The sequence below is a fragment of the Capsicum annuum genome, chromosome 10, assembly GCF_002878395.1.
Source record: "Capsicum annuum cultivar UCD-10X-F1 chromosome 10, UCD10Xv1.1, whole genome shotgun sequence".
In the NCBI taxonomy this organism is placed as follows: domain Eukaryota; kingdom Viridiplantae; phylum Streptophyta; class Magnoliopsida; order Solanales; family Solanaceae; genus Capsicum; species Capsicum annuum.
The window spans coordinates 215888436-215911605 of NC_061120.1; the positions used below are offsets into that span (position 1 = coordinate 215888436).

General features: G+C 34.2%; 1 protein-coding gene across 1 annotated transcript; it reads right to left on the minus strand.

Moving 5' to 3' along the window:
* Positions 1 to 8184: 8184 nt before the first annotated feature.
* On the minus strand, positions 8185 to 22488 carry LOC107843744 (COP9 signalosome complex subunit 2). The gene is made up of 12 exons (XM_016688122.2): positions 22297 to 22488; positions 21269 to 21361; positions 15812 to 15890; positions 14086 to 14326; positions 13905 to 13979; positions 13672 to 13806; positions 11726 to 11913; positions 9727 to 9795; positions 9555 to 9645; positions 9337 to 9471; positions 9059 to 9171; positions 8185 to 8452 (listed from the first exon to the last, which is right to left on the minus strand). Exons 1-12 carry the CDS (start codon positions 22304 to 22306, stop codon positions 8362 to 8364), a joined length of 1320 nt encoding a protein of 439 aa, XP_016543608.1. The 5' UTR covers positions 22307 to 22488; the 3' UTR covers positions 8185 to 8361.
* Positions 22489 to 23170: the final 682 nt, after the last annotated feature.

The window sequence follows — 23170 nt, forward strand, 5'->3', positions numbered from 1 at the left end:
AGTCCCAAATCAAGAATCAAGCACCCACAATCAAGATTGAACAAAAACAGTCATAAAAATAGTGCTACAAACAAAATTCAAGCAAAAAAAAAAAAAGAAACCCCAAATGGAAAAATTGAAGAAAAATAAGCACCCAACATTCAAGATTGAAGAAAAACAGCAATCTAGATAGTGCTACAAACAAAAATCAAGCAAAAGAAAGAAACCCCAGATGGTCAAATTGAAGAAAAACAAGCACCCAACAATCAAGATCGTACAAAAACAGTCATCAAAATAGTGCTACAAACAAAATTCAAGCAACAAAAAGAAACCCCAAATGGACAAATTGAAGAAAAACAAGCACCCAACGATCAAGATTGAACAAAAAACAGCAATCTAGATAGTGCTACAAACAAAATTAAAGAAAAAAAGAGAAACCCCAGATGGGAAAAATTCACCTTTAATCCTTGTAGAGAGAGAAAGAGAGAGATGAAAGGAACACAAGTGGGTAAAATAGGATTAGAGGAGTACGGCGTTTCTATTTGCTCTTTTTTTTTTTCCCCTTTCCCTAACTTGGAACAACACCCACAAAATTCCAGAAAGCGATTGCCTTTTAATAAATCATTAGATGAATTGGATTTTAAAAGACATTGATTGATGTTACATGTGTATATGTTGTGTATATGTACGTTACACAACAAAGTCCAGAGAGGAAAGTATAGAATATAAGGTAAGGATGTTACAACCTCATGTGGGTTACTTTTGTTTTCCTAATACTGTCTTTATTTTGAGTCGAAATATATTGAAAATAATTATTCTACATCTTTGAATTAGAGATACACATTGTATACAGTTTATTCTCAGTGACGGTCGGCGGATTCAGAATTTAGAGATCGTAGGTGTCCAGGAGGTTCGAACACATATTCTGATGTCCAGAGTTTTTAAAATTTAAAGTTCTGTCTGAAAATTATAACACCCAATTATCTTCTTCGTTTACTGAATGCTTTTATAAATCTTATATCAATTTTTATACATTTTTTTTATATAATTGTACCTAGTTTACGTCGAATTTAATAGGTGTCGAAGCACCACAAAATAGGTTATAGGTCCTCCCCCGTCTATCCTTCTCAAACCCCACGTTGTTCTATCCTTTTCAGACTCCAAGTTGTGAAAATATAGTGGGTGTATTGTTGTTATTATTGACTGCTTTGGATGACTTTTCTTGAATCGGGAGTTTATGAAAGATTGTTTCTACTCTAAAATAGATGTAAGGTTTGCGTATACTTTAACTGTTTTCAAATCTCATTTTGTTGGTACCTGGGAGTTGGATTATACTAATTATGTTGTTACAGTAGTAGTTGTAGTTGCATCCTTGTAGGCTAGTCTTGTGAATGAGAGGGAAAAACAGTGATGGAAGTATCATCTTATTTTAAGAATTTGAAATTTGTACCACTTCAATAAATTGTACCGTTAATTTTAAATAACATTCCACATTTTATTTTATACTGGTTAAAATTTGAATCGGTGATTTATAGGAAAAAAACTCTTATCTTTATAAGTGTGAAGCGATTACGTGCATATCATCTTCTCAAATTTCATTCATCGAATTACATGGCTCAAACTTATGATAAACTTGATAACGAGAAATTATGAAGAGTTAAATTTAACCATAAATACATCATTTTAAATAAGAAATCGAATTTTGCTTTTGAAATATAAAGTTGGGAAAGATGGAAATATATAAATTGACATTTTGTTACCGTCCTAGATGGTTTCATTATGATGAGTGAAAATATTTATTCGTTCATTGTATTACTCTATCTCGAGAATTAAATTCGTAGAGTTTGATATAGTAAAAGTGGATTTTGGTCTAAATTTTTGAATATGTGTATGTTTCGCTCTGCATTCAACTAGATTCATAGTTTCAAAATTATATGTAAATCAAGATCATACGATACAAATAATCTATACAATCTCAATATCTCTTGGCCATTTCAAAATGAAAATGATCTTAATAGAGAGAATCGGAATATAAAATAGTGAGAATGAATGGGCAAAAGACCACGAAGACTAACAACAAAAGAGTATGCGAGAGGGTAAAATCCTCAATTCTTTTAAGAACATGATTACCCTAATTACTCAGCAAATATGAAAAAAATTATTTGATTAATAACTAATAATTCTCTTAAGAATACCCTTGATCAAATGAGGATTTTAAATTTGAAAATTATCTAATAAAATGCAAATCAATGCAATTATTTTGTCAATTCAATAAGGTTATATCTAAAATAATTGGCATGGCCATTGTGTCTCACTCCTTTGACAAAAATGCCTCTATGTTCCAATTGTAGGTCCACCTATGAACAAATAATTGGGTAGTTTGTACTTCAATTTTTTAAAAAATTTAAAATTACTTTCAATTTTTAATATTTTATTATTTGAAATTATATTATCTTCTTAATTACAATATTCAGATGAATTTAGTAATATACAATGCCTATATAACACCAATATTATCACCAAGCTCAAAGGACATTTCTAAATTAAATAGATAAAATCAGATATAGTTAAGTTAATAAACATTAAAAATGAGTAATTCCAATTATATATGATGATAGGAAAAGTTTTACAATCATTGAGAAGAGAACTAATGCCTAATTAATTAAATAATAAGGATAATATTAAGTAAGTCCTTTGGTAGTTGACTCATACAAAAGCTAGCTGGATAAATTCCATAAAACAGAATATATTTATTTGAAATTAAGTTGAGGATATGTATAATAAACTTTTGTTAATTTGATTCTTCTCAAAATTTTAATTTTAATATATAGCGTAAATTTTAGTGTATCAACTGTTCTTTATATTATCTTTATTTGTTTATTTATTGATTGATACGAAGGTCACTTAGTCTTCTTTTTTGCTTCATCTGTTTCATTTTGTTTATCTTAATTGTTATTTAAACAACTAAAATATATTTTCTTTGATCATAATGTTTTCAAATAATTTCTAAATATTTTAAATTTGTAACTATTATGGATTGTAGTATTTTTTATGTACTTTCTCAAAATGTATTTTTATTACATTGAATATTAGTTAGTTTGATTCTCGTACGTCGAATCAAGTCAAATAAATTGAAACAGAAGAAATATATTTTAATATTATTTCCTTTTTTTAATTATAAAAGTATAGTTAGGTATTTATTTAATATTGATGAATTAAAGGTCCAAATTTTGTGGGGTTATGGGCCATACCAAACACTATTTTGAAATTCAAATTTGCCGACACTTTTGGGTTCCTTTATTTACCGTTGAGCATTCCTCTTCAAAAAACTAGCCGTTAACTCTGTCTGCTTTTTATTATCTTAGCATTTTATTTTTCTATCGTAAATAATCTCTCTACTTCATTTTAGGTTGTGGTATGGACCAGTGGCGGAGTCAAAATTTTCAGTAAAGGGGTTCACAGGTGAACATACGAACTAACCGAATGAGGTTCAACATTGACTATATATACATAAAAAATAATTTTAACCACGTAAATATAGTATAATTTTCCATCGAAGGGGGTTCGGATGAACCCCCTTATATAAAGGGTAGCTCTGCCCCTGGTATGGACTGTGTACATTTTATCCTCTTCAGACCCCGCGTCATGACAATATACTGGACATGTTGTTGTGAAACTAATTGTCTTATTTTTAATTATACTAGTCAAGGGTTTTTGTTTGTTATATTGTTATCTGTCATGAACCGGAGGTTTATCGAAAACAGTCTCTCTACTTCATTCGAGGTAATAGTGTGGATTGCATACATTTTACCCTATCCAAGCCCCACTTTGTGGGAATACATTGAGTATTGAGTATATCCTTAATCCTTGTGAAACTAATTGTTTTATTTTTAATTAATATATTAGAAATTCTCGTTTGTGAGACAACTATTTAGTAAATTATCTTTTTTCTTTATTGCTCTTGTAATCTATGACCTTTTAGAATAAATTGAAAATTTTATGAGAAAACGTTAGAGAAGGATCTAAATATATTTTATGAGAAAAATGGAAAGCTTATGAGAAAATGTTAGACAATTCTAAAATTTTGCAAGTTATTGCAAATTGTCTAGAATGTTGAGTAAGATAAGCAAACATATCCTAATCCAACTTTCTCAGAAAGCGAAATGTTATATTTATATAAATTTTACACAACAAGGACAAAATCTTGATAAATAGACGCGTCAAAAGTTTCACATAGATTACTTTTTAATTTACCTTTTTTCAAATTTATAAAACTTCCCCTCATAATAAAATGAAAGTGTTTGATTATTGCACGATGCGTCGATGGATTCTCTCCTTGATCTGACGAAATCTCCTTGTTGTGCCATGTTGGACGCACGTTGCTCGACTCTTTCTATACAAATTACTATGTTAGTTGGCTTGTGACGAGGGCCTTTTAGAGGTGACCTTTCTACTTTTGATATAGCGACAAGGTCTACATGCATTCTATCATTTTTTAAATTTCATATGTGAAATTTCACTTGTTATGTTATTGTTGCTGTTAGTGTTTAGTTGTCTTTATAGTTTGAAGTCTCTTGTGATTATACATTTTCCGTGAAGTTGTCATAACTATCAAGAGTGGTGGTCGGGTTGTAAATATTTTGTTTCTCTTGATTAAAAATCTCGAATTGAATCCTGAAATAAAACAACAACAACAGACTCAGTATATTCCCACAAAGTGAGGTCTGGAAAAGTTAAAACGTACGCAATCCATACCACTACCTCCGAGGAAGTAGGGAGGCTGTTTCCGAATCCTGAAATAAAGTTATATGTAATAAAAAATATTTTACCCATAAAACTAGATTCCTCGATACGAATATGAAATAACATAATTCTATAATGAATATCCAACATCAAATGATAAATAAATAAATAAATAAATAAAGCAAATAAAGTATAATTATGTAAAAGATCAAATTTTGCCCTTGCCCTTGCCCAAGACCATTAGGAAAAAGTCTTGTTTTTTACTTTTGACACCTCTAAAGGAACTTAAAGAAATAATAGAGGTAATTTAAACCAAATTCAAAAGTAAAAGGTAAATTTAACCTTTTTTTTTTTTTTACAAGTTAATATTTTCTGATGATTTTCACTCGATACATTATAAATACGAGATGATTTGTTAATAATAAGAATATGAATGAACTTAAAGTATACTGAAAGGTACTATTGAGCCTTTTTGAATAGCATATGGATAAATTTAAAGCTTTTTTAATAAACTAAAAAAAAAAATAACTTTATGCTAAATTGAAGCATCTAATCTCTTCCAAATAAGTGTTAGGATTTTGTTAGTTGGTAAAGAGACCATTTGACAAGAACTTTATTTCATTTCAACTATTATAAGTGGCATTATTGTTCTCTTTTTTTTTTTTTTTTTTTTTTCCTTTTTCAAAAGTAGATTGATTAGGGAAATAATGAGCATTAATCTGCATAGAGATTCCATGTTTCAAATCTTTCATTTCATGTATATAACCATTAAAATGGTAGTACTTAATCTACTATTATAGGTTATGCTAAAATGATAATATAAACGATATATATAATATACATATATTATCTATGCATATATAAACTTAATTAATCTAGAGAGAAAATTATTTAAGCATTTACACAAGCAATAATGGTACTAAAGATTGTAAAATTTTGTTATCCTATTTAACTAGATAGAGTAGATTCTGTAAATATAAATTCGTCACTAATTCTATTTAGCAACGGAATTATCAAGAAAAAAAAAATGTGTTAGCTATGAAATATTTAGCCACAAATTCACGACAAATCAGACTATTGTGTTGTGGGAGACATGCTTTGCATTTGTTGGTTTGATCAAAATACCCGATCGATAAGGTTAATTTATATCGTTTAAATGACAGAGTTACAAAATGGTAACATCAAACAACTTAACAAAACCATTAATATCAGGTTATCGATTTTGTTACAATAATCATTCAACGGGACAGCGGTAACATTAGCAGTGGTGGAGCCAGAATTTTCACCAACGGGGTTCAAAATCGAAAAACATAGGCATACGAACTAACCGAAGAGGGTTCAATATCAATTATATATATATACATAAAAAAAAAAATTCACTATATAGAAATAGTATAATTTTTCGTCGAATGGGGTTCGAATGAACCCCTAATCACAAGGTGGCTCGGCCACTGAACATTAGGATTGCTATTATCTATAGCGTATTTAGCTTTCATAATATACACTCCAATCAACTCCGGCCATTCGTATTTAAGTGTATCTCTTGATGATTGTTTACAATTATTACCAATACAATTGCATTTGAGACATGGAGGGTATTTCATAATAGCTATAGATTGAGAAAAAAAACAGAAAACCAAGAAGGAAAAAGATTAAAATATTTTTTTTCTCTCTTTTGTATTTATTTGTGATGTTATGCAGATGGTGATGGAACTTAATTTATAGGAATATTAGGATTGTATGAATTTTTCAGATTTTGCTATATTTATACGATAATTATTAAAGAATTATCTGTTAAAGTACAGTCAAATTTCTCTATAACAATATTGTTTGTCTGGATATTTTTTTGATTATTATAGATAATATACGATTTGATATGACATGATGACTTAATTCCAAAAAAAAAACTTGACTAGTGTAGAGAAGTTGATTGTTATAACGAGGTTTGATTATATGTATTTTTTGGAATGAAGAATGGTAATAATTAATTATAGATATAATAGTCATAAAACTATTTATTATTGATAATATACGATTTAACATAACATGATGAATTAATTTCAAAGAAAACTTGGCTAATGTGGTGAATTTATAATAGAAGTTGATTGTTATAAAAAAGTTTGACTGTAGGTATTTTTTTAATGAAGAATGACGATAGTTAATTTTAGATATAATAGTCATAAATTTATTTATTATAGAGAATATACGATTTAACATAATATGATGAGTTAATTTCAAAGAAAACTTGGTTAATGTAGTGAATTTATTATAGAAGTTGGTTGTTATAAAAAAGTGTGATTATACGTATTTTGAAGAATGGTGATAGTTAATTGTAGATATAATAGTCAAAAAATTATTTATTAACAAACTTTTTAAAATATTCTAAAATTAGTTTCAAAGACAAGGGTGTTCTTAAAAATGCAGTTCCCTTCAATTCTTTTACAAAATTCAAAATTTTGGTTTTATTCTTAATTTTGATATTTCATTGAATCAAAATGAGGGTATTTTCTTTACATTCATGCTTTAGGTTAATATATATTAACTTAAAAGAAAAAGTTATTTAATTGTGAAGATTAGTACTTATTCAATCATTTTTTTCCTTCTAAATATAACCATCAAAGTTTATCTATTCACATTAATTGAAAAATTAGACTATTGCTATAGTTTTTTTCTTTTTTTTTTTTCTGACTTTTAGTCCAATCATTACTTAGTATCCATACCCGTATTTACACCAAACTGGGCAATCTAACATTAACGATTATGTAAAAATTAAGGTGAGAATATATATTAGTTAGTCATTATTAAGTAATAAATATGTGTTGAATAATATTACTGCAAATATTACTCAAATCATTTTTCCCCGAATGTTTTTCATGAAAGACATGTCTTGCATTCATTGGTTTGATCTAAATTGCGAGTGGGGGTTAACTTTTACTGCTCATGTAGCAAGAGTTAACATGGAAAAGGGGTGCTTCGGATCGGGAGTAACCACTAGTGATAGGGCAAAAATAGGGGGAAAGGACAAAGGAAAGAGCGATGCCTGCATTAAGATTTAAAACTTATCGTCTACTGTCTGGAAATGTTTCTGAGCTCATCTTAACAACGACGACGACGACAACAACAACATCGCAATGTAATCCCACAGGCGGGTTCTGGAGAAGGTAAAATGTACGCAGACCTTACCTCTACCTCAGAAGTTGTTTTCGATAGACCCTCAGTTAAACTGATACTCTAAGCTCATCCCAGAACTTGGCAAAAATCAATTTCTCTAAGCTCATCTCAACGACGACGACGACAACAACAACATCGCAATGCAATCCCACAGGTGGGGTCTAGAGAAGGTAAAATGTACGCAGACCTTACCTCTACCTCAGAAGTTGTTTCCGATAGACCCTTAGTTAAACTGATACTCTAAGCTCATCTCAGAACTTGTAAAAGATTGCATCAAAGCAAGTATTCAAATTCTCAAAATTTCTCAGAGTTCAATTAAAAAACTGAATAGGAGGGATGGAAAGTACAAAGAGCTAAATTTGTAAAGTTGAAACATAAATAGACAGGAGAAAATCAGTACATTCTTTCCTCTTGTCCTTATGTAATAATAAAAAATAAAAAAATAACCTTCAGTTGAATATACTGATTTCACCCCACTTTGTTGCTAATGGTTTGATAAAGTGAGTGAAGTTGTGTGTTCCATTTATCAATAGCTGTATACTTCTTCATCCCCTTTGACCTGTAGCAGCAAATATACAATAAAGTAGATCAAAAAATAAAGTTCAAAGTCGAAATATCGAAGAAAGAAAAGGGGAAAAATAAAGTTGTTTGGTACAACGTTTAAGAATAGTACTGAATAGAATGTATTCGTAATGTTGGAATTACTTATGCTGGATTATTTCTTATCCGCTGTTTGGTTGGTGTATTAAGGACAGTTCTATCTTTAACCTCGCTTATCCATGTATTAATAACCCTTGTATTACTATTGACATGGTTTGCTATGTATTAGTTCGATACCTTATAATACTGAATAAGGTGCACGTTGGCTGAAATCCAACGAAACGACTCCTGCCAGTGGTTTAACATGCGTCCTTTAGAAGGCAGGGAAGCAAGGCTGCGAACTCCCCACCCTCTCCAGACCCCACTAGTGCGATTATACTGGGTATGTTGTTGTCGTAGTGGTTTAAAATGTGATGAGCAAGTTTATTACAATCTTTTATTAGGTTATTGACCGATGATTATCGTAGAGATTTATATTGAAATTACACTGTGTGTGATATGATTGTGTAAATATTTTTACATGAAAGTGCGTTGAACTCAAGAGGAGAAAAGACGGTGGAAGAACCTGTCGCTATGCTCCAACAATTTGTTTACTTGGTCAATATGACCTTGTATCCGGTTATCCAATATCAATGACACCAATAACGTTTCCACATCGGATTCTGGCACGTGGAGCTCCTGAATGCAGATGAACACGACAAATTTCAGTTCAAAAGAGGATTTCTCAGATACATATTAGCAGGAAACACCCGACTAAAGAATCGACTACAAGAGTTGGAGCGGGGAAATGGAAAGAAGAAGGAATGCAAATTTCAATTGAAAAGGCATGAGGATTACTCATACCTTCGATATGAAAGGAATCCTGATCCGTGTATACGGTTTAATGAGTTTCAGCAACACTTGAGTCCTTATATTCTTCAACAAGTCCTCTATATAATTTCTAATGAATGGATCATCCATGATGGTTCTTCTATTACTCTGCACAAAACCCATTTTTCCATCGGTTATTTTATCTTAGACTATATGTGTTAAACCGATTAAAGGGCACTAGTAATCCTCACCTTGAGGATTTTCTCAAATTCCAATATCTCATTTCGTTGATATGCAGCAATCAAGTTTGTCATGGCCAAGATTTCTGGGTCATTTTTGTACCTGGAGCACGGTCTTACTAAGTCACAATAGTGAAACAAAATAAGCATAAGTAAACTACACGTTGAATAGCGGTTTACATACGGTTTTGCCTCCTGCCCATCAAACGGATTAACTTGTGATTCCATAAGCATGTTGGCCAACACCAAATATCTGCAATATTTTAAAAAAATGAGCTTTAACAAGTGAGACAACTTTTGAAGGTGGTGAAAACAAACTTTTGAATGTAAAAATGTTCAATTCTCGGTGCAGACTCATATCCTCAAACTTAGGTGCAAGGAGCCCTCTTTTTATACTTTTTAGTCGATAAACATTGAAATTATATTTACTGGGTATGTTGTTCTAGAAGCCTAAAAAACTATTACCAAATGTAAATTTACTTCTCACAGTTATACTCTGTAGTATGTGTGAGGCTTATAAAACAACTACAGAAAGTATAAAATTACATTTCACAATTATATTTCTCTGTAGTCTGATTGACCAAACGGTGTATATTTTTCCATAAACTCGAATCCAGGCACTGCTTGGGCAGACAGCAACAGACCCTGGTCCAGGTGATCAAAGCAGTGAGGGAGGTATGCTCCTTTTGCTCAGTTCCAACTATTTTTAGGAGGATGAGCAGTGTTTGCAGAATGCAGATGAATTGATAGGGTACTACAAAGTATGTGGGAGCTAACATCAGGGGCGGAGCCACCTTATGACTAGGGGGTTCATCCGAGCCCCCTTCGACGGAAAATTATATTATTTATACATGGTTAAAATTATTTTTTATGTATATATAATTGATGTTGAACTCCCTTCAGCTAATTTGTGTGCTTACTTCTTTCGATTTTGAACCTCCTTAGATAATATTCTAGCTCCGCCACTGGCTAACACCACCACCGTCTACACTAAGGTAGGAGGGAAAGAAGGTAAGACAAGAGCAGGTATTCAGGTCATAGATAAATAAGATGATAATTGATCATTACTTGTATGTGTTTCCTTAAGCAGTAAAACAGCAGGAAAGACCCAGGGAAGAGTATTTTGGATGATAACAAAGTCCTACATTTGGAGGAAACTCATGCTGAATCGCAGTGGTTACATTGAGTAGTTCACATGCACATCAATCAGCTACCCTTCGGGTGAGCACAGGGTAAACCCCATTCAAGTGTAAAAACCCGCAAACCACACAGAAGAGGTAAACGACCCTAGCAAGCCCCATGTGACGAGTTCGACGAAGAAAGCAAGCAGGGGTTTCGAATCTGAGAAACCACATTTGGTAGATTCCCGGTTTACCAACTTGGCCACCCTTGCGAGTGGTTGGTTGGATTGGTGGTTTTTCCAGATGCTGAAAGCACTAGGTACAAACAAGGAATACGGAAAGAAGCGGGACTGAGGATTATTGGCAAGGAAAACAGTTAAAAACTAAAGAGAGAACACGACGATAGGCCAGGCATTGAGAAAGCTCAAATGTTGCACAAATTATGATAGTATGAAGAAGAAACCAACTTACAATAGACCAACAAAACGAGAAAGTTTTGTTTGAAGGAAGTTTGATAAATATCAAAGGAAAAAAATAACTTTTACCAGTTTGATTGGTCTTTGAGGTTCAGTTCTTTCTGCTATATGGACTTCTTTTGGGTAGTACAACTTACCTAACACCGTACAGCCCCCTATTTTGAGATTTTAGTGATGATGGTAATAGGACCAGCCCGCATGCACCCAAAATCTATTAGGCAGCCTACTACAACCCACAGATGCCAGGTAAACCAGTCCACCTAGGCTACAGGCTACGGGCTACAGCAGGTGGATGGGCTCACCCAGCAAATTGTAGCTCAGACAAACTAATCTCCACTAGCAAATTGAGGAATAAACTCATGATTTGCATTAGTGATAGGCACTTCTAGTGATGCTTAGCTGTGTAGTTTATATCTCATACTTGTATTATACGCAACTTTAGTATGACAAAAGTTCTTATTTCCTATTTGTTATTCAACCAATGAATAAATTTATTTTATTGCAAGAGCTCTAGTCACCCATGAAGAGGTCTTGTAATGGCCTGAACACAATAAGAGAAACAAATATAAAGTAACTTTTAACTTACTTCAGGCACTGGATGCGCCGGTGATTACCAGCTTCATCGTAGTTCTTAAAAGCTTCAAAGAAGTCAGTAGCTGCCTCTGCCCACTGTCTTTGTGCCATATGCATTTTCCCACCGCACTCACGGATTATTCCCATAATTCTAGGATGGGGGATAGCTGATTTGATTGTAAGAGCCTTCCCATACAATTCCTATCATTAAGCATTTTACCAGGCATGTCAAAGGAAAATAAATTTAAGAGCTGAAACAAGTTATATTTTTAACTTTCCAATTATCATAGTCGTAAAATTGGGTCGTTCATCACCGCGAACAATAACCCATGACTTAAATAAATAATTTACAAAAAAAGTAAGCTACACACCTCACTTTTAACAAGACAACAAAACCAAGATTAAGCTATGATGATACGACACAACAATATAGCATAAAACGATTAAAATAGATTTAAGCTCTTGGAACTAAATGTATAATTATCTCCACGAACAATATTAACATCATCACCTAATATAAAGGGCAGCCCGGTGCACAACGCATCCCGTGTTAACGCAGGGTCCGGGGAACTGCTGCACCCCAGGGGTGTGATGAAGACAGCCTACCCTAATGCAAGAATTAGTGGCTTCTTCCACAGCTCGAATCCGAACGTACAGGTCACACAGACACAACTTTAGTGATGCTCCAAGATTCACCTTCCATCATCACCTAATACGACCCACAAAAATTCATAATCGTAAAAATCAAGTGTTCTACAAGAATATCATGATACATGTTGGATATTCAGTACCGTAAGATATAAATAGGTCCACAGAATGAATAGGTACAACCATAAGATAATGACCATTGTTAATGATTTTAATGATAACATACCTATCGCCTATAGAAAAAGTATTGCTTTGTATAAAGCAGTTGGCAAGAGAAACTAAAACCACAAATGCAGATTAATTGAAGAGAAGAGATGATGATGACTAGTCTAAAGAATCTCTTATTGGTTGGACTAAAGCTTACAAAGAAAAGGGGTTAACCCACTTTACAAAGTATATTATCACATGAGTCCCAACTCCCTACCCCCCCCCCCCCCCACAAAAAAAAAAAGAAACTTAGGGTCAACACCTCTTCAAGTCCTATCCCTACAAAGAGGAGGACTTAACCCACTTACGATCCTAAACTACTATTGATTGTTTGATCAATAGTCGCACCACTGAGAATAAAATAGTAGTGTTTGCTCTAAAGATTGCTGCTAAGTGGTCGGAAGTTCGGGAAATAAGAAATTGCTAAAGATGGAAAGTAACTCGACATGCACATACTAAATTATGTCAAAGATACGATTCTTCAAACCAAAGAAATCATGATATACACTAAATGGAGGCAATGGAAAACTATCAGAATCATCGTGTCAGAAGTAAGACGAATATAAGATTTTCATGGAAAAAAACGGAGACCTTAAGCCTATATAATATCTGTAAAAAGCCACATAATATGCCTCTAACATAACCTCCAGATTCCTTAATTACTAATTAGATTCAATAGAACCACATATGACTGAACTTTTCTGCAAAAGCATACGCACTTCAAATCCTAAAAGTACAGCATGCTATGGCTCTATAATGGAAAATTTATAAAAAGAGAAATCCTCAAGGTAGCTATTAGTCATGCCTTGTCTTAATTTTCTTAAATTCAAATCCACACATCCAATCATAAAGTGATATAACAGTCTTCACCATTTAGAAGGAGAAAACGTGCTTTTACAGAATTTGATGACAACCGAGTCATCTGAATGTGAAAAGCACTTCTAAGTTCTAACAAGTTGGTAACAGTAATGTTATCTAGAATCTTCAGTAATACAAGTGGCATATTAACTTGTAAGTTGTGATACGTTGGTGATAAGTCCATAGGCATCCCTTGAATCGTCAAATAAAAGTGAGGAGGCAGTAGAATTACTCAAAATGACTGACCTTCAGCTTTTTGTTATTCTTTGTCTCAGTGTACATCTGAATTTCAACAGCATAAACCTCCAAGAGCTGAGTCCCTTTCTTTTGATCATCAGTACCATCAGCTCTTTGACAAGATCTGTGAAGCTCCTTCAAAATCTTCCGTGGGCAAAATAAGAGGCATATTGAAATGAGTCAACCATGATAGCTCTGTAATCCATGAGAAACTAAGGATGTATATCCAAACGACACCATACCTTGTTCATTTTACCATACTCGCCCATGTCAAACCAGATCTTGCAAAGCTTAAGATTTGTCTTAAACCACAACCTCTGCACAACAATTATTTCATTAGCAAAATATCCATGAATAGCAAAAAAGACCTTCACCCTGGAAAGGAAGCAGCTATATGTAGTAATCAAATAAGTACTATCGTACTTCATTTTTAGCCTCTTCAAGGACTTTCAGTGTGGTTTCGTAGAACTCACGCAACAATTCAAAGTTCTGACTAGCTGAGCCAGAGACAAAATCCATTATGTTGTTTATACACTTCTCGCTGTAATTTCTTGTTACTGCTGATATTATATAAGTAAGCATTTCCCTGTAAGCGTCCATCATCTCCTTATACCTCCCTAAACGATAATGAATTTTAACTGTCTGCTTGAGAGCTTTAAAACCCCTAATCAAGACACAAGAAGGAAGATCATAAGCCATAAACCAATAAAAATCGTAGTGTAAAACCAGTTCAATTTGTAATCTAGAAATGATGAAGATAACGCAATATCCTTAAGAAAACATCTAATTAAAGAAGAGAAATACATTGATACTGATCAAATGGAACATAATGCTTAAAGGGAGCCAAGACCAGAAGATTGTTGGGGAGAATGTTAAGTCATATCTTATGTACAAATAATTATAAACATCACTATATTATGTTACAAACCATAGGCTTTGATCAGAAAATGGACCTTAGGTCTAACTCAATTTCAAACACTAGCTCATGAGGTGAGAATCGCCCAAGAACATATGAGGAGACCTGATACCCATCCCAAAAACCAACATGGGAACTCAACACCCCCGCACACCCAGGGCCTGGATATCTAGAGCATGAACAGTATATGATGGGGCCCACGGGTAAACCATGAACTGGGATGGGACTAACTTCAATACCATGATAAGGAAATGGACCTTGGGTCTCTCACTCAACCCCAAAAACTAGCTCAACAGGATTGCCTAGCACTATAAGGAAACCAGATACCATCCTACAACCGATGTGGGAACTCAACAGGCTTGGTATGGTTTATCCGAAATATGTTAAAATCATACTAGATGGTAACAGTAGTAAATTGTTTAACTAGATTTAAGACTCTCTTTTCTACCTGAATTGCTTTAATAAGTCTCGAGTTACTAAAAGACAAGAAAGTTATCATAATAAAATTAGACAAACTTAACTAAATGCATCCTCTATTTGACTACTACATAAAGTAGTACAATATCCAAAATAAATCCACGAAATTGACGATAGGCAAATGGATAGCATAGAAGAGATCTCATAAGCAATTAAAAGTTGTTACAAGGACTACCAGATCCTTTTCAATGCTCCTTTAATAGGTGATTCAATTGTCAATTCACTAAATCCAATTTGGCTTTATACGAAATAAACCCTATGGCAAGAAGTATGCATGACTAATGGGAATGTATTGGAAAATCTAAGACAGCTGTTTGATACAAATGCTATGCCAAGAAAATGTATCAAGAGGCATAGAGTACTTTGTTTACACTTCATCGTCAGTACTCAAGGCCTTTGTCTCGGGAAGCTTCCGTTTGGGCTCTTAGGTTTTTCGTTTTGTGTCCAATAGTTTTAATGACATGTAGGACCCATTATAAACAGCTTGGGCAGCAAGCGTTACAGAAACTATTACAGTCCAGCCAACAAGTTCTGATTTCCAGCTAGTGAGCTCAATTGAAAAGCTATGATTTTTTCTCGGGCCTCGAAAGCTAAGTAGTCAATAGGTTAGATCGGCCTACAAACTTTTCCTTCTATAACCATATTTTGCATGAAGGATAGTTAATTTATGGGAAAAAACCAACCAACAACGCCAATTTCAAAAAGAAAATTAGTCACCATTGGAATGAACTTCATACGCATAAGGCTGTAAATTACCATTCTGCCTTTTCAGGTTCCATACGTACCACCTCAGTGAATCCCTCAAGTGCACCCTCCGGATCCGTCTCAACCAAACCTGAAAAATCAGGGCAATAGAGAAGAAGATCTAGATTTAGCAAGCAGGAATATGAGTACAAATAAATTCCATACTGAAAATGACAAAATAATGTAAAACATGAATAAAAGCTTCAATTTACATGATCAACGTTCCAGGTACAGAGCTAGCCACTACACACAACTGTGCCCCAGTCACAGGTACAATAATGACTCTTTCATCCTTGTTATGATGTTATAGTAGAACTCAATTTCTTCACCGGATTCAATTTCTTCACCGGAATCCTAGAACAATATTTTTCTGATGAAATTCATTTCGAACCTCTTGATGGAACCAAGAGAAAGCAAGGGAAAGGAAAGGAGAGTTGCATAATTTTCCTTTTCAGTGTTAGGTTTTCAAGGAGAAAGAGGAAACTAATCTAGAAGAATGTCATATTTTGTTGGATCAACTTCTTTAATTGAGTAAAAAGAGTTACCTTAAAATTTCACAACTTTACTTCTGAACCAAATAAAGCAAAGAAATAATTTCTTTTACTTCCTCTGAAGTTTTACGAAAAGCAAACTCAAGTTGCTTCACGACCCAAAGATTAAGGAGGCTTGTCAAAAGTTAAGAGAGTGATCAGGAGAATCATTAAGAATATTCTGCAGGAAAGTCTTAATGATTCTGTCGCAAATATTTGGAATTCCAGGAATGAGAAAACTTTCATTATTACAATTAGCTCAAACCCCTTTATAAGAAGCCCTTGTAATATATGTTATTAACCACTCAAATTCAATAAGACATTCTCTCGTTTTTCATATTTTGTTATACAGCAAGATTGTTAAGTAGAGAAACTAAGAAAAAAGTTGTTAGGAAGTGACTTTCCGAAATATATTTAAGCAGCAATGGAGAAAATAATTATAGGAAGTAGAAATAATTTGGCAAAATAGGAAGTAACGGTGTTAAGTAAGAATGCATTAAGATGAATTGTATTTCAGATTTTCACTTTGGTGTAAAGAAGTTTCGGTGGATGATACTGAAACAATCTTACAGTGTTTGGAAGCGAGTGCGATTATCCAATACAGATGCGTATCCGCGGGTCGGATTCAGCAAAATATAAATTTCAAGATTCGGGGGTACGGATCAAGGTATGCATACGGGTGATGGGATTCGGCTAAAAAATCCAAAATTATAAAGTAGAGCTATATAGATATTCAAAATTGTGAAAGATCTTCTAGGTTGTCTTCCCCAAGGCCCAACTTTTTCTTTCAAGCTCTCTGGTTCTTCCCTCAAAAAGAAAAAGAAAGTCATCAAGGCCTCCCACCAACTCTCGCTACAGTTTGTTGCTACCATCTACCAGAAGTCACAAGACAACTGTTCGAATTCTTAGTTTCTCTCTGTTTGGCCTGATACATGAAGCAACAAATATTGACCAAGAGGAAGAGCTAAAAAGGAGGCAAAAGGACTACACTGTATGTATGCCATTTCCGATGTCTTAAATCTATTTTATCTTTTAGTTTTGAGAAATCAAAATCTCAATTTTCTCACAAATTTGTCCATGGACTCTAGTCAAAGTATCTGATGTGGGTTAACCGAATCCCACACACAGTGCTCAGGAATGCGCTTGCATCGTCGCATAATGCGATGATGCAAAGCGATGCAAGCCCCTCTCGCTGCATATGGCTGATGCAAGCCAACCTTACAAAAGCGGGCGCATCTTTGGGTTATGCAAGATGCCAGTCGATGTGAGCGCTTCATGTTGATTTTATTTTTAGGGTCAATTTTAAATTTTTCAAAAAAAGAGTTGTTTCATGTTGATTTTATTTTTAGGGTCAATTTTGAATTTAAAAAAAAAAGTTGCTTCATGTTGATTTTATATTTGGGGTCAATTTTTAATTAAAAAAGAGTTTAGTGCTGCGATTTTCTAGAGTTAACTTTGAAGTCCACTACTGCGACTTTTTCTTCACTGCTGCTACTCTTTCTTCTTCTTCACTGCTTTAGAAGAACAAGAATTAGATGTCGAAGCGTTACTAATTTAGATTTGATTTTTCTTCTTTTTTCTGGTTTGTTTTGCTATTTTGTTGAACTTTTTGGCGAGTGTGGTATGTGTTGTTTTGCTGATCTGTTTCGAAGCAGATGTTTTGGTGATCAAACTTGTGATTTTGGTGTTTAATTTAAAATTCTGCTTATATATTGTCTTTATTGTTGATTATATAGTAGTTGTGGTGTTTTCAGTTCTATTTTACTGTTTGGATGCTCTGCTTAGTCTTTTTCATAAACTCTTGAATGACGAGGGGGACAGAGGTGTTGTGCTAGGGGAGTTGGAGCACACCGGGGAGTGTCGCGATTTCGGCTATTGTTGGCGTTTTAAAGTAGAGGAGGTCAACGAGGCTATTCGCAAGATGCGACGGGGCAGGGCGACGGGGCCCGATGAGATTCCGGTGCATTTTTGGAAGTTTTCTAGCGTGGCTGGGGTGAGGTGGCTGACCAACCTGTTTAACAACATTTTCAAGTCCACGAAGATGCCTGAGGCGTGGAGATGGAGCACGATGATTCCATTATATAAGAACAAGGGTGACATTCAGAGTTGCAACAACTACCGGGGTATTAAGTTGTTGAGTCACACGATGAAGATTTGGGAGAGGGTGGTGGAGCGGAGGTTGAGAAATATTGTGTCTATTTCGGAGAATCAATTTGGATTTATGCCTGGTCGCTCGACGACTGAGGCAATTCACTTATTGCGGAGACTGGTAGAGCAGTATAGAGAGAGAAAGAGGGATCTTCACATGGTGTTTATTGACTTGAAAAAGGTGTATGACAAGGTTCCTAGGGAGGTTCTTCGGAGATGCTCGGAGGCGAGGGGGTTCCTGTGGCGTACATTAGAGCGATTAAGGATATGTATGAGCGGGCGAAGACTCGAGTAAGGACGGTGGGAGGAGATTCTGAGCACTTCTCGGTCTTGACAGGGTTGCATCAGGGATCAGCTCTTAGTCCGTTCTTATTTGCCGTGGTGATGGATGTGCTGACGCGAAGTATACAAGGCCAGGTGCCTTGGTGTATGCTTTTTGCGGATGATGTAGTTTTGATTGATGAGTCGCGGCAAGGTGTTAATGATAAGCTGGAGGTTTGGAGACAAACTCTGGAGTCTAAAAGTTTCAAATTGAGTAGGACCAAGACGGATTATTTGGAGTGCAAGTTTAGTGACTCGAGGCAAGAAGAGGAGGTGGTGGTGAAGTTGGACTCTCAGGCAGTTTGCAAGAGGAATAGTTTTAAGTATCTTGGGTCTACGATCCAGGGAAATGGAGAGATTGATGAGGATGTCTCGCACCGTATTGGGGCAGGTTGGATGAAATGGAGGCTCACTTCGGGGATTTTATGCGATAAGAAGGTGCCTCCCAAGCTTAAAGGCAAATTCTATAGAGTTGCAGTCGGGCCGACTATGTTATATGGAGCGGAGTGTTGGCCAGTTAAGACTTTCCATATCCAAAAGTTGAAGTTGGCGGAAATGAGGATGTTGCGTTGGATGTGTGGTCTTACAAGGGCTGACAAGGTTAGGAATGAGATTATTCGGGAGAAGGTGGGAGTGGTATCGGTGGAGGAAAAAATGCGGGAAGTGAGGTTGAGATGGTTTGGTCATGTGATGAGGAGGGACACTGATGCCCCAGTTCGTAGGTGTGAGAGACTAGCGTTAGATGGTTTCAAGCGGGGTAGGGGTAGACAGAAGAAATACTGGAGAGAAGTGATTAGACGTGACATGGAGCAGTTACATCTCACTGAGGACGTGACACTGGATAGGAAGGTTTGGAGGAAAAATACTAGGATAGAGGGATAAGGTGGGGGAATGAATCATAGTTCGTAGTTAGGAGGATTTTGGTGTCTTTTGTTTGGTAATGTACATTATTTTTGTGGATGTTGTATCTATGTTAGTTTTATCATGTCTCATGCTTTGAATATTTTTGTATATTGTCCTTTGTCTTGAGCCGGGGGTCTATCGGAAACAGACTCTCTACTTCTTTAGAGGTAGTGGTATGGACTGCGTACATTCTACCCTCCCCAAACCCCACTAGGTGGGAATATACTGGGTTTGTTGTTGTTGCAGTTGTTGTTGTTGTTGTTCACGATGCGCTTGCATCGCATCACGCTTCGTGTAATGCATGATGCAGAGCCTTGTCGCTTTTTTCCACATCACACTTCCCTAAACACTGCCTGCATGTGTCCCGCACCCGTCTCGTGTCAATACGCGAGAGACAATAAAAATGAAGAGTCCATGCAACTTTGCTTGTAAGTGTACAGGGTGATGCCAATTTTTTGTGCAGATACTGAATGTTGCTTGGGCTCTTCAAAAATGTCACTGGGTGCATGTCGGATCCTTCAAAATTAGTGCATTTTTGGAGGAACCGACAGGGGTGCGGCAACATTTTTGGAGAGTCCGAGTAATTTAAAACTTGTCAACATAAAATTTGTGCTGATGAATATATTGTTACCTTTATCAAAAGAAAACAAATAAAGAGAAAGTAAGAACGAAGTAGCAACAGGGAATGGTACACTCTTTATGACACTTCATTTATTAAATGACTATGGAGATAAAGCATTGATGAGTACAGGTGATAGGGGTAGTGATAAAGGCAAAGTATGGCGAAAAAGATTTTTCAGTACCAGAACAGTAAATACTATCCATGGTCCAGGACAACCTAACTGAATCTAAGTAAAAGCTAACCAGAATCAAAGTTTAACAATTAATTGGAGAGACACTTTTGTGTTCTGATTCAACTTTAAGTTATCTGTTTCACATGTATCATGTTTTCACAAGATTATCTCTAGTGGCTCCAATTTTTTTTTGAAAAAAAAACTGGTAGCTTTAGTGGCTCTCCAAAATTTTTAAGATGGATAACCAACCAGTGACTCAATCAACAACATTAGCTCGTGAATTTATACATATACTATTGATCAACAACAACATACCGAATGTAATCCAACAAGTTGGTTTGGGGATGATAGGATGTACGCAAACCTTAACCCTACCTTTGTGGGTAGAGAGGTTGTTTCCGATAGACCATTGATTAACAAAAACAAACTCAGTCTAGTCCCAAAAGTAATGTCTGGGAAGGTACGCAGACATTACCCCTACCTCGAGGAGGTAGAGTGGTTGTTTCCGGAAGACCCTCGGCTCAAGTAACGAACATCAGTGCAGCTACAAGAATAATATAGAAGTAAAGAGGACACAGAAAATAACAGAGAAAACATAACATAACATTCAAAAGAGGGGCAATAACCATAGCCAACTAACGTAATAATTGAATCACAGTAAATACTAGCAGATCACCCATCAAATTATACCAATACAGATCATTCATATAGCAGAAACCCAACTATTATGGGAGTATTTTAGCTGATTAATTTGCATAAATTTCAAAAATTACCTTTTGAATTATAATACTGATTCTCAATATCAACATCTTGTTCCTCCTGCTCCTCATCCGAATACTCAAATCCGTAATCCTCCATATCAGCATCTAACACATACAAATAATATCATATATACATAAAGAACCAAACCCCATGCCTCAAAATTTCAACATTTTTTGTTTACATACACCAAATATTATTTCATATCAGCATCCAACACATACAAATAACATAAGTATATACATAAAGAACCAAACCCCATGTCTCAAATTTCAACTTTTTTTGTTTACATACACCAAAAGTATATATATAAATAACCAAACCCATGTCTCAAAATTTCATCTTTTGTATATATACACCCAAAAAACAAATTTCACACAAATAATATCAGCATATACGTAAAGAATCAAACCCCATTCTCAAAATTTCATCTTTTTTTTGTATACATACACCAAAAAAAAACAAATTTCACACAAATAACATCAGCATATACGTAAAGAATCAAACCCCACGTCTCAAAATTTCACATCTTTTTTTTTTGTATACATACACCAAAAAAACACAAATCACACACAAATAATATCAGCTTAACATAAAGAACCAAACCCCATTCTCAAAATTTCATCTTTATTTTGTATACATACACCAAAAAAACAAATTTCACACAAATAATATCAGCATATGCATAAAGAACCAAACCCCATTCTCAAAACTTCATCTTTTTTTGTATACATACACTAAAAAAACAAATTTCACGCAAATAATATCAGCATATACATAAAGAACCAAACCCCATTCTCAAAATTTCAGCCTTTTTTGTATACATACAACAAAAAACAAATCTCACGCAAATAATATCAGCATATACGTAAAGAACCAAACCCCGTCCCAAAATTTCAACTTTTACGGTATACATGCATTAAAAATTATTCCACAAAAATCCTGATCAAGATTTAAAGAAATTTGGGTATACAATGAAAATAAACTCCCATTAAAACCAATAATTAAATTAATTTTTTAGATAAAAAATTGGAATTCTGACCTGAACCCATCTTTCAGAGAAGAAATAGAGAGCTTTTTGATTTGCTTCTTTAGGGATTTGTTTTGTCTCTGTGAAGAGAAATCAGAGTGTGTGTGTACAGAGGGGAATTTGTCTTCTTTATTGTTTTGTCCAAAGGCTTATATACTTGCTAATTTTGTTTTTTCTTTATGTTGTATGAGTTGTAATTTGTGATCTACACTTTAATATTTATATATTTTGGTTTAATAATATCTCGATTATCGATCAATTCTTATTACACGAGTATAAGGGGAAATATTAAATATTAGGATATGGAGGTGGTAATTTCGAGGATTGTTTTTATTGCAGTACTCTCTCTCTGTTTTATTTTAGTTAGCCAGATTTTATATATTCTTTAAGAAATTATTTAATAGAGACTTATTTTATTAAAATAATCTTATTAATTATGCATTAAAAATATAAATTTGAGTAAATACACTTTGTTTAATCATTTAATGTTGAGGGTAATACTGAAAGAACATAATAAAATTCTCTTTATTTCATCAAAGGAACAATTAAATTGAAACAAATATTTTAGAAAAAGAGTCAACTAAAACGAAACGAAGGGAGTAGTAGATTATTACTCCCTCCGTTCTAAATTGCAATGGCACAATAATTAAGAAAATAACTAATAACATATCTAGTTTACCATAATATCTCTATTAAATGATGTTTGCAACTTAATTTGAAGAAAAAGTAATTAATGCAAAGGGTAAACATGAAAAAAAAAATATTTTTTCTTGATTGATGAAAAAAGACGAGTAAAATAGAAAATCAAATTAGAAAATTTGGGAAGAATAATTTGGGACGGCGGGAGTAATTTATTTGTGTAGTTTTTAACTTGTGATATCTGATA

Excerpts from the sequence above, each read along its gene's own strand:
- LOC107843744 (XM_016688122.2), bottom strand. Across the intron at positions 15,891-21,268 it reads TCAGTATTATAATTCAAAAG|GTTTGGTTGAGACGGATCCG; the intron begins GTAATTTTTGAA and ends CTGATTTTTCAG. Across the intron at positions 9,172-9,336 it reads GGATTCCTTTCATATCGAAG|GAGCTCCACGTGCCAGAATC; the intron begins GTATGAGTAATC and ends ATCTGCATTCAG.